Source organism: Lineus longissimus, chromosome 5 (genome assembly GCF_910592395.1).
Source record: "Lineus longissimus chromosome 5, tnLinLong1.2, whole genome shotgun sequence".
In the NCBI taxonomy this organism is placed as follows: Eukaryota; Metazoa; Nemertea; class Pilidiophora; order Heteronemertea; family Lineidae; genus Lineus; species Lineus longissimus.
The window spans coordinates 965,993-977,941 of record NC_088312.1 but is presented as its reverse complement, the minus strand read 5'-3'; the positions used below and the strand labels follow the sequence as shown (position 1 = coordinate 977,941).

Below are 11,949 nucleotides of genomic sequence, written 5' to 3'. Positions count from 1 at the left end.
AGTATACATTTAGGTAAGAACTTTCTTAAAAACGCATAATCTGAAAATCCTTACTTTAGACGTTAATTCTTTTCGCCAAAACCGTTAGAAATTAAGATTAAGACTGAGTCAAGAGGTGAATGGTGTACATGTCCGGGTGGAGTTCTGACGTATTTGAGATCGGTCCTAGCGAGTAGACCACAGGTGGTGAAAATACCACGGGAACAACATGCGTCCTATCAAACCAATTGGATTTCGGACCGTCGCATCGCAGTAGGACGTTGATTTGGCTGGCTTGGGGAACATTCGATCTTATAGTCCGTACTTGTGTGCAGTTTGACTGCATGCTACTCGCCCATAACACGCAGAGGAAAGTCAATAAGAAACACGTGGATTTATAAGAGGGCAAAGCACCAACAGCGAAGAGAGTTGGCTTCATGGATAAACGTGCATACTCTTTCTACGGCTCGACGCTGGTATAGGCAAGGAGTTTTATAGAGACTAACGCTTTTACCGGGTTCTTCATGTTGTGGACTTACGATTACTGGAGGAAATATCATTGTTGACGCTTTCGAGAAAGGTTTCTCCTTCTCCTCAGTTCCAAAAAGTGGATACGATTGCCACTTTGTGAACGCACGAAACATTCTTAGTTTGAAGGATTTTCTTATGGACGATGTCATGGCATTGTCGCCATCACCCATGAGCCAAAGTCGGTCAGCTAGTGTTACAGTTGCCGCATGGGGGCGGGCACAGGTTCACATGCCTGATATTGGGCCAGCACCACCCTCATCGAGGTGCCTCAGGCACTATCTTGATAATCTCGTCATAGACCCTGACGTGAAGAGACCAAAATCAAACCCACCATCAACCTGCCCCACACCGACGGCCAGTCCTGTTTTACAACGCCAATACAAGGAACACATTGCTCCTCAGTTCTTTAAAGGAGCATCGCGGCTGATTGAGAAACGACTTGAAGTGATTCAGAAAAGGAGGGGAAGTCTGGACTCATTAGAGCGCCTCAACACGTCCAAGGCCAAGCAGGGCCATAGTACAATCACACCTGATGGTTCGCCCCAGCCGTACCGGAGAGGGTCGCATTCGAGGCCTGGTTCCAGCCGGCCTAACGTGCCATCGCTATCACCAACATCTCTGCGTCGTGATGCCGCTAAAACAAAGTCAGAAACGCTGCGGCACAGTTTCACCCCAGCAGCGACTGCACTGGTTGCGCCTTTGCCTAGGAGACACAGAAACCAGTCATTGGACGAGGCGTTAGATGCGACTCAGGACATGCCACTGACCGCCCACTTGATCCGCCACTCGGTGGACAGGGTCTACCAACGAATGGAGAACGAGTCCACTTACCTCGTCAACAGGACGTTGGAGGACGTGTACGATAGTGAAGAAAGTCAGACTGACTCTGAACCAGAGGCGAAAAAGCCCCCCGAAGAAACGTTTCAAACGTATATGATTGGCAGAGGAAACGTTGAACCTCCTAAGAATGTCTCGGGTGGAAAGAAATTTCGAGTGGCTCACCATAATTAGTTGTATCCATTGATCGATAGGCCTACTCCAGTCATGCTCCTAAACAAATTGCCTAACTCAGTTTATGGACAAAGTTTGACATCTGTCTATCTCAACTCCCAACCACGTAATACACCTTCTGTAAAAATGCCTATCTCATTGGCAATATTTTGGTGTAAAATATATATTGAATGTAAGTCTGCCAAAGGCGCCAAGTCCACTTCACTCCTACCGTCAAGAACTGGTCCGAGTTGTCAAAACATCCCGCCTCGCCTCATATTTTCCCGATTCTTGTTACATCATAAACAATATTTTATGATAAAATATTGAATTTATAAACAAAGCATCTGTCATGTTAATTTTCATTCTGAAAAATAGGTCCCCGCTGAGCACAGTACCCTATTTTCTATGGTGCACGGGAAAGCCTACAAAACGAAATGACTGGCCCAATTGTGACCAAAGCGTGATTAAACATGCTATAGCTTGTGATATCTTTTCGCTCAGCCGGTCTCCTGGAATAATTTATTGACTATACAATACAGTTGATCGGACGTGCCTATGCAATGTCAGGGTGACTTGTGTTCCCGGGCGTATTACATACATCACCTCGCTGTACAGCTTTAACACTCGGCCGAGCTAGACGATACTCCATTATGCCATCCTACAAACTTCACTACTTCAATGCTAGGGGATTCGCAGAGATTTCACGTCTCCTTTTTGCCGCGGCTGGGGTAGAGTATGATGACATTCGCTACGATAGGGTGTCATGGCCTGAAGCAAAAACACGTGAGTATACGCTAGATAGATGTGCGTGTAGCTGGGCTTGTGGTATCGGGCGTCTGTAAATGACGAAATGAGAAATGAGAAATGAAATGAAAATGAAATGGAAAGGAGTGTGTATAAAATATGGAATTTTACGGTAAGCGCCACATGGGCAGATCATAGGGGTCATCTCAGAAATATTACTGCGTTGTGCCTGGTTGATATTTCCTTTTGGTACAAAACTTGAGCGACGGGAAAAGGGCATATTAACCCCTGATCTCCTCAAGATGGATCTCCTCAAGATGGATCTCCTCAAGATGGATCATTATAGTAAGGGTCTCTGCGACGAGGGAAGGGCATATTAACCCCTGATCTCCTCAGGATTGATCCTTATGGTAAGGGTCTCTGCCTAGTCAATGTGTAAAACGATTGAAACAATAAGGAAAGGCAGGGGGGTCAAGCCTTTCGACTTGTTAGGATTGATTTAAGGCACAAAACATATTACAAATCCACATGGGCTATAGCAGCTTAGGACAGGCTCAGGGGTTGGTTCTAAACCTGGCACTGGCACTGGCATTGAAATAATGACTTTGCGAATCCACATGGTTTGAAATAATAAAAAGAACAACTTGGTATGGTTTCCAAACCATGGACTTGCAGAACTACTATGGTATGGAAACAATTTGTGTATGTTTTCCTGGTTTGAAAATAAACCGATGGTTAAAAAAATAAAAACGCTGGTTTGAATACAAAATAATTGTTTCTAAAACGTACTTTATTGGATGAAATAATTTCTGATTTGTTCATTTTTTGTTTGAAACAATGACATTATTTGAAATAATTTAGGGAAACAATTAAAGTCCCACATAGCGCCTCATACTGCCATGGTCATCGTGCTAAAGGCTAGTAGGCCTATGTAGTAATAGGCTGCACGGGGATGTGGCAGCAGCAGAGCAGACATGTAGCCATTGTAGGCTAGGCCTACCGTACTGTGCGCGGGTGGGTTTTAGCAGGTTGCGGGTCACCTGTACTTATAATAGGCCTATGTAAAGTGACTTGCCTAGCATGACAATGCTAGCACCAGCTAAAATCCGCGGACACAGGATGACACAATAGGCTTGCCTATGTACATGAAGCATATGCATGCATTGCTATGTACATAATGTATGTTGCAGACAACTACTGGTACACTCTCATCACTCATTTGTCATTGCCCTATGACTCCTTTCAATCTCATGCTCTTTGCTGATGGTTTACAACCTTTCAGTCATGTCAGTAGGCCAGAAAATTTATGTTGGATGTCATTATCCAATTTCTGAGCGAGTAATGAAGCACTTACCGACTCTGCATCAATAAAACTCGCCATCTTGACAGCCTTTGTCTTACATTGGTCTTAGCCATGTGCTTAATGTGGGTCAGCTGCAGACCAGAAATCGCTGACCCACTCAAGTTCTTGTTTTATCTCAACCCATTATCTGCAGACTAGAATCTGCCTCAGGGGTCCATTTCCATTTTATTTTCATTTCATTTCTCATTTCTCATTTCGTCTTTTACAGACGCCCTGTGGTATCGACCCGGCACCATTACCATCTTCGCAGTTTCCGGAAAATTGCCGACCTGCCCGGTTGTTGAACCACGATCATGAAACTCACATGCATATTTTGAATGTTTGCAGATATGCCCTATGGAGTGGTCCCCGTCCTGGAGGTCGACGGCGAGAGGATTTGCCAGAGCTTTGCCATTGCTAAATATCTTGCAAGAACGTTTGGTAAGTGCGGGTGGTGTGGTGAGGCACATGCGTCGACAAGGGGGTCGTGGTACGAACGAACCTTCGACCTTTGTTCCCGAAATATCTATAAATTTGACTGTGAAACTCCTTTAATTCTTTAACCCCCCCCCCCCTCGAATCTAATTGTGTCCTTAACTATAAGAGTTCACCGCACATCTGTATCAGCATATACATGTATTTTGATTTTGATGAAGTGTATGAACTTTAACTTCAGGGTTCAATGGCAGCAACTCAATGGAAGAGGCAAAGATTGATGAAATGATAGAACATACACGAGACATGATGAAAGACTTTATGGGTGTACATTTCGAGAAGGATGAGGACAAAAAGGTACTTATTACTGACGGGGTGAGGAGGGGGGGGGGGGGGTGTGAACAATGGCATTGTTCAAGGCTGCACCAAGCTGTCGTCATCCTGTCACTTTCCACTGGACAGTTGTAGTTCACTCTATTGGTGAAGCCGGAGAGTGGTGACGCAAACCCATGAGAGTCGGAATGAAGGGGGGGGGGGGGGGGTGGGCTCTTACGTGTGCCTTTTGAACACGTTGCTCTAGACTGCATTCCGTCAACACTCCATGATGTACTATCATGAGATGTTCCGTGTTTTATATATACATATATACCTTCAACACTTTATGCATTTCAGAACGAACTCCTGAAAGAGATGCAGGAGGTGATATTGCCGAAGCATTTTGAGATTTTCGAGAAGGCGCTGTGTAAGAACAAGGGCGGAGATGGCTTCTGCGTGGGAGACAAAGTAAGTTGCCTAGAAACGAAGTTTGGCATATATACAGATGCTACGTCATGCACGGGCGTAATTTTTGATATGCCGGCTCTAATGTTGAAATACTGTTCTACTTGTTGTTCCAACATGAGGTTTCTTGGTAAATAGAATGCAATTTCACAAGCAGTTGATCTTGATTTATTGTATAGCCAAGTAGGTTTCCTGCGGTGCGGTGGAGAGGGGAGGCGTAGGAGTTGACTAAGTATAAAGATTCAGGGGGCGCTTATCTTTTCATTGACGGAAGACACATTCTTTATGTTTCAGCTCTCGATCGCTGATATTCAACTGTTTCATGTGCTGGGCTGGGTATCTGAGCAGAAGGAGGTACTCGCCACATTCTCGAAATGTCTCGCGTTCTTCGGTCGCATTAAGGAGATCCCACGCATCAAGGAATGGCTCGAGAAGAGACCAGTTACCACTATATAGTGCAGTCAATGTTCCTAGTTCACTTATAAATGCATCAATAAGCGTCAGCCTTCCTTCACATGGACACATCAACCACCACGCACAAGCATTTTAGGTTGCAGATAAAGCTTCTCCTCAGTTCCAAAAAGTGGATACGATTGCCACTTTGTGAACGCAAGAAACATTCTTAGTTTGAAGGATTTTCTTATGGACGATGTTTTGAATATTGCGCCTATTTTCCCAGTTATTTGCCTATCGTCACCTTTGACATGTTCTTTCGCTAACTTTAACTTGCGCGCGCGCTGAGACAACCCCGCGTCGTGAGTTGCGATGACGTAACATGCGCTTCAGCCATTTTCGATTTGTCAGGGAAGGTCTTCGCGGACTTCGTCCCTCTTTTTTGTGGGTTTTTGGCTCACCGTAGGGGAGTCTATACAATACCGCAGTGTCCGTCGTCCGTCGTCGTCCGTCGTCGTCGTCGTCGTCGTCGTCGTCGTCGTCGTCGTCGTCGTCCGTCGTATCCTAGTTCAAAAACAGTGGCACGTTTCTTAACCGCTAGGCCTATGAACTTAAAACTTTGTACACATGACCCCCTAGGTCAGATGACCCGTGACACTAAATTTCTCTCCGATCTGATTCTCTACTTGGCCACCAGGGGGCCAAATGTGGATATCTAAAAAGTGTGATATCTCGCTTATTAGTGACTTGTTTTCGATGAAACTTTTGTTGTAGGTACTCATAGCAAATATACATCTTATATCATACGGGTTTTTAATTTGACCTACTTTTCAAGGTCACAGAGGTCATATGGCGTAAATTGGCCGTTAGAGTGTAAACTATGGCACGTTTCTTAACCACTAAAGCTATGAACTTGAAACTTGGTACATATAACCCCCTATATCACATAGCCTCTGGTGCTGAATTTCAGTTTGATCTGATTCTCAACTTTGCCACCAGGGGGCCAAATGTGGATATCTAAAAAGTGTGATATCTCGCTTATAAGTGACTTGTTTTCGATAAAATTTTTATGGTAGGTACCATTAGGAAGAATACATCACATATCTTACGGGTTTTCAATTTGACCTACTTTTCAAGGTCACAGAGGTCATATGGCGTAAATTGGCCGTTAGAGTGTAAACTATGGCACGTTTCTTAACCACTAAAGCTATGAACTTGAAACTTGGTACATATAACCCCCTATATCACATAGCCTCTGGTGCTGAATTTCAGTTTGATCTGATACTCAACTTTGCCACCAGGGGGCCAAAAGTGGAAATCTAAAAAGTGTGATATCTCGCTTATAAGTGACTTGTTTTCGATAAAATTTTTATGGTAGGTACCCTTAGGAAGAATACATCACATATCTTACGGGTTTTCAATTTGACCTACTTTTCAAGGTCACAGAGGTCATATGGCGTAAATTGGCCGTTAGAGTGTAAACTATGGCACGTTTCTTAACCAGTACAGCTATGAACTTGAAACTTGGTGCATATAACCCCCTACATCAGATAACCTCTGATGCCAAATTTTGGCTCGATCTGATTCTTTATTCGGCCACCAGGGGGCCATAATGGAAAAAGTAAGAAGTGCAATATCTTGCTTATTTTTAGTGATTCGTTTTCAATAACATTTTTATGGTAGGTTCTCCTAGCAAGGATACATCACATATCATATGAGTTTTTGATCTGACCTGCTTTTCAAGGTCACAGAGGTCAAATGGCGTAAATTTGTCGTTTGATTGTAACTATGGCACGTTTCTTAACCACTAAAGCTTTGAACTTGAAATTTGATACACATGACTCCCTACGTCATGTAGCCTCGGACACCGAATTTCGATCTGATCTGGTACTCAACTCGGCCACCAGGAGGCCAAAACTAAAATAGGTAAAAAGTGCAATATCTCGTTTATTATTGACTTGTTTTTGATGATATTCTTATGGTACTTACTCCAAGCAACGATACATCACATGTCATACCGACTTTGGTTTGACCTATATACTATACATGTTCAATGTTTCTTAATCTGGATGAATTACAAAGCACCAAATATCTATACGGTGAGCACAATGGCCCCTGGCCGTTTCATTTGTAACTCTTTATGGTTTGAATCGGGAGGTTTCAAGATTCAGGTAAAAGCAAAATATGTACAGAAACCCCTAGCCCACTGTCATTCAGAATAGTTAAAGGTGTACATCAAAATCAAGGTTTGATTGTCCGTTGTCTTGAATGCTTCGCCAGAAGTTTCGATGAGTGTGCGCCTCGTGCGATGCGTACATCTATGCATTGAGCATGCACTCTGTGTATAGGAGCAACGTCTCCCAGCGATTTTACAGTACCAATATCATTATGTCATGTACTAAGTTGTGAGAATATTTAGGACTGCTTTCAATGATCTGTGTGACAGTAATATGTAGGTTTTAGTTCTCCGTGTAAGACCATGTTGTAGGAAAGACAAATTTGAGGACATTTGTATACTACAAGTATGGTTGTGATGTACTGTTTCTGATTGTGACACATGTTTGTACTATTTCAGAAAACCCCATGTTATGGTGTTAAAAGAAGATTAGAAATCGACTCCCGAATTGTTGAGTTTTCCATCCCTGTCTCCACCATTCTTTTCTGAATCCTGCTTCTGCACTGGTGAAGATCGACATGGCGCCGATGGAAGACTTAAAGAGCAAACGCAAAGGACTGCGTGCCCGTTGCACGAGGGCTATCAACCGCCTTAAAGAGAACATCGATAAGGACACGATTTCGCTGCTGAGACTTGAGCGACTGGATGCCCTTGCAGCGGACTTTAGACAGGCATGTGACATCAATACTGATATGATTTCGCTGGTGGAGGAAGATTCGACGGATGCTGATGCATTTGTTCATTGGGAGGCGGAACTGATTGAGGTGTATTACAACTTTATTGATGAAGCCGCTGCCCATCAATCGAAGCTGGCCAAAGCTCGGCCACCTTCCCCCACAGCTTCTACTAGTGGGCCTGCATCCGGTGCTGCTGTCATCACGTCGCCCCCTGCTGGACTGGTTCCTGTGTCATTGCCGCCAGTCACTGCTGTCATCACGTCGCCCCCTGCTGGACTGGTTCCTGTGTCGCCGCCAAGCGGTACTACTGCTGCTGCTGCCACGACGGCCCCTCCTGGGCTGTTTTCCGCCTCGCTGCCGACTGTTCCTGCTACGTTGCCACCCGGCTTGTCCCCAGTGATGACTGCTGCTGGTCCATTGTCGCTGTCAAGTACACCGTCCATTGGTGTACCGCTTGCCAGCCCGTCTTCGATTCGGTCTGGTGTTCGACTCTCTGCCGGAGTCGCGTTGGATCCAGAGCCCACCTTCGACCGGTGGATCGATGAACTGGTGGAGTTTCAAGAGAGGGTATTGCCCGGTGGTGTCAGTGGTGAATTGACTATAGCGTCTGCCCTCTATCGCATAGAGGCGGGTAGAGACATTCCTACATTAAAGATAAAATCGTTCAGCGGTAAAGCGATCGATTATGTAGACTTTATCGATAGCTTTAAACTACACATTCATGAGAAACCACATCTCAAAGATGATGCCCGTCTTGCGCAATTGAGAATGCATCTCTCTGGTGATGCTGAACGTTTGATAGCTGGTTTAGGATGTGCAGGTGTGATGTATGCAACCGCGTTGAAACAACTTAAGGACCAATTTGGGGCCCGCAGTGTAGTTGCTCGTGCCTTTATTGATAGAATTGCAAGGGGTAAAAAGATTGATAATTCTAGAGATGCACTTCGTGATTTCTCCATTGATGTTATTAATGTCATCGCAGGTCTGCAGCGCCTCCAGTACTTCGCTGATGTGAACGCCGTTGCAACTCTACGCCGCATCGTCCAGCGTCTCCCTGATTACCTCATTGACAAGTGGCAGGACACAGCCGCCCATATTCGCGAGCGTGACCCTATACGCGCGCCATCAATAACCGATTTCCTACGCAAGAAAGTCAGGGCAAAGTGCGACCCAGACTTTGGGGATCTCCGCTCCACTGACAAGGGTGTTGCTGGTAGTAAGTATGAAAAGCAAGGTACCGGTAGTCGCTCCTTTGCTGCGCAGGCTGTCAAGTATAAGTGTTACATCTGCTCTGAGCCACACAAGGTGCCTGAGTGCCCCACATTTGTCAGTAATTCAGTCTCAGAACGTCACAATCTTGTCAAGACACATAATCTGTGTTTTTCATGTCTTGTCAGGGGTCATCGATCTAAAGACTGCAGGTCGAAGAGGAAATGTGGGAAAGCTGGATGCACTAGGTGGCATCATGTGATGCTACATGTTGACTCTCCACCTCCGATTGTCCAGTCTGCTCCTTTTTCAGGTTCTGCCACAGCGGCTATTGACAAAAATGGTATTCTGCCTGTAGTTAGGGTGTTGTTTAGGGCTGAGAATGGTAGGATCAGGCAGGGGAATGTCTTGGTTGATTCAGGGTCAACGACCAACATTATCCGGAGGGATTTTGCAAGAGGTTTGGGCCTCCAGGGCAAGAACGAGCCCATTGAAGTTCAAGTTGTTGGTGGGTCACAGCAGGGCCAGCAGGATAGTCGTAGACTAAAGTTCTGGATTTCCCATTTGGATGGAGGGGAGGAGCACTTAGTTGAGGCTCATGAGATGGATTGCACAGTATCTGAGGTCTCACCTTTGAACATGGAATATTTGCATTCATTTTCTCATCTCAGGGATTTGAACATCTCCCACCCTGGTGGTCCAGTCGACCTAATATTGGGGGTTCAGTACAGTCATCTCCACTCAGAGGAAGAGGTCAGGCGTGGATTGGATTTTGAGCCCATAGCCAAGCGCATCCCACTGGGTTGGTATGTAATCGGTTCTGAGGGGAAGGCCCCTAAGCGGCTGTCTGTGAATCTGGTTAGGAAGGTCGATATGTCTGACTTGTATGATCTGGAGGTGCTTGGGGTCAGAGCCCCAACTTGTCAATGCCCTGTTGATCCCATGTCCTCAGAGGACAGGAAGTCTCTAGCGCTGTTGGAGAGATCTGTGAGTCTGGAGGGGGACCGATACATGATCGGTTTACCCTGGAAGAGAGATCCCTGTCTCTTGCCTGACAATTATTGCCTGACCAAGAAGAGGCTAATCTCTTTGGAAAGGAGTCTGTCTCGTACTCCAGAGAAGGCTTTGCTTTATGATGCCACCGTCCAGGAGTATGTCGACAAGGGATGGGCCGTAAGGGTTGACCCCTGTGATCTTGAGAAGAGGCCTAGGTTTTATCTGCCGCATCATGGCATATACCGTCCTGATAAACTCAGCACACCCCTAAGAGTAGTCTTTGACCCAGCTTGTCAGTTCCAGGGTGTCTCCTTAAATTCTTTTCTATATAAGGGCCCAAATTTGATTGGAAACTTGTTTGGAGTATTGCTTAGGTTCAGGGAGGACTTAGTTGCTATTGTGGGTGACATCTCTAAAATGTTCCTTCAGATTTTGTTGAAGCCTGAGGATACCGAGGTGCATCGTTTTCTGTGGCGAAACCGGGATGACACAAGAGACCCTGAAATCTTCAAGCTGACCAGAGTTGCATTTGGTGATCGATCATCCCCTGACATGGCGAGCCTAGTGATGTTGAAGATAGCTGAGCGCCACAAGACGTCTCATCCGGAGGCTGCCCAGGTCCTAGAAGAAGATCGATACGTGGACGACCTGATACATTCCTGTGGAAAGACAGACGTTGCCCGAGGCAAGATGAGTGATCTTGATGAAATCCTAGCGACAGGGAGCTTCAGAGTCAAGGAGTGGTACATTTCTCGTGGTATCGGTAAACCTGAAGGTCAGCCAGCTAGTGTGCATAGTGGTGAGTCTATTAGTCTTGGAGGTAGCGGTAACGATAGCGTCAAGACCCTTGGGGTCTCTTGGGATCATAGCACGGATTTTATCCATTTCAAGGTGAAGGATCCACCTGACTCGTCTTTGACTAAGAGGTCTGTATTGTCTCATCTGTCAACTCTCTTTGATCCACTTGGTCTTGCTACCCCAGTCACAATCACTGCCAAAATTGCCATGCAGGACATTTGGAGACTCAAGGACTTTGGTTGGGACACTGGTCTGCCCCCCGACCAGGTTCAGCGATGGAATGAGATTTTCTCCAGTTTCAAACAACTTGAGACAGTGTCTGTCCCTAGGTCAGTTAAACCAGACGACGCATTTGGAATTCCCCAACTTCATGTTTTCGGGGATGCCAGCATTCATGCATATGGAGCTGTTGCCTACATGCTGTGGCCAACAGCTGATGGTATTAGCGTCCGCCTGTTCTCGTCTAAGGCTAGGGTGGCCCCACTCCACCAAACCACAATTCCGCGCCTTGAGCTTGTAACATTTTCGGCAAATGTCGGGTTTCAAAATTATGTGTCCCTTAAACTATCTTATACATAGTTTCACATTGTCTTTCCCTCCATCTTGAATACCCCTCTTTCACGACACCTTTCTTTCAAAGTAAGTTATACTACTTATTTTATCTTAAATCCCCTATTTGCCCAACCAGATTGGTACCCACTTGAGTTTAACAGGTTTAAGATTTTGTCAAGCATCTCCCTCAATATCCTGTGTATTTTGGACTTCTATCATGGACTGATAAATTTATCTTTCAAATCTGCCGCCAGTTTTGTTTTTAGCATTGACATTGCACAATTTGAGTGTAATGCAGCACAGAGACGCTGTGACTCATCTTCACGTATAGTATTACATGTATC

The 11,949-nt window shown here is 45.4% G+C and overlaps 2 protein-coding genes across 2 annotated transcripts; both read left to right on the top strand.

Moving 5' to 3' along the window:
* Positions 1 to 2,032: 2,032 nt before the first annotated feature.
* Positions 2,033 to 7,813, top strand: LOC135487418 (S-crystallin SL11-like). The gene is made up of 5 exons (XM_064771052.1): positions 2,033 to 2,286; positions 3,938 to 4,030; positions 4,266 to 4,381; positions 4,697 to 4,807; positions 5,099 to 7,813. Exons 1-5 carry the CDS (start codon positions 2,154 to 2,156, stop codon positions 5,258 to 5,260), a joined length of 615 nt encoding a protein of 204 aa, XP_064627122.1. The 5' UTR covers positions 2,033 to 2,153; the 3' UTR covers positions 5,261 to 7,813.
* A 78-nt stretch (positions 7,814 to 7,891) lies between these two features.
* LOC135487695 (uncharacterized) lies at positions 7,892 to 11,632 on the top strand. The gene has a single exon (XM_064771740.1). The coding sequence runs from the start codon at positions 7,892 to 7,894 to the stop codon at positions 11,630 to 11,632; it is 3,741 nt and encodes a 1,246-aa protein (XP_064627810.1).
* The last annotated feature ends 317 nt before the right edge of the window (positions 11,633 to 11,949 follow it).

Excerpts from the sequence above, each read along its gene's own strand:
- LOC135487418 (XM_064771052.1), top strand. The coding sequence starts at position 2,154 with ATGCCATCCTACAAACTTCACTACTTCAATGCTAGGGGATTCGCAGAG. Across the intron at positions 4,031-4,265 it reads ATATCTTGCAAGAACGTTTG|GGTTCAATGGCAGCAACTCA; the intron begins GTAAGTGCGGGT and ends CTTTAACTTCAG. Across the intron at positions 4,382-4,696 it reads AGAAGGATGAGGACAAAAAG|AACGAACTCCTGAAAGAGAT; the intron begins GTACTTATTACT and ends TATGCATTTCAG.
- LOC135487695 (XM_064771740.1), top strand. The coding sequence starts at position 7,892 with ATGGCGCCGATGGAAGACTTAAAGAGCAAACGCAAAGGACTGCGTGCC.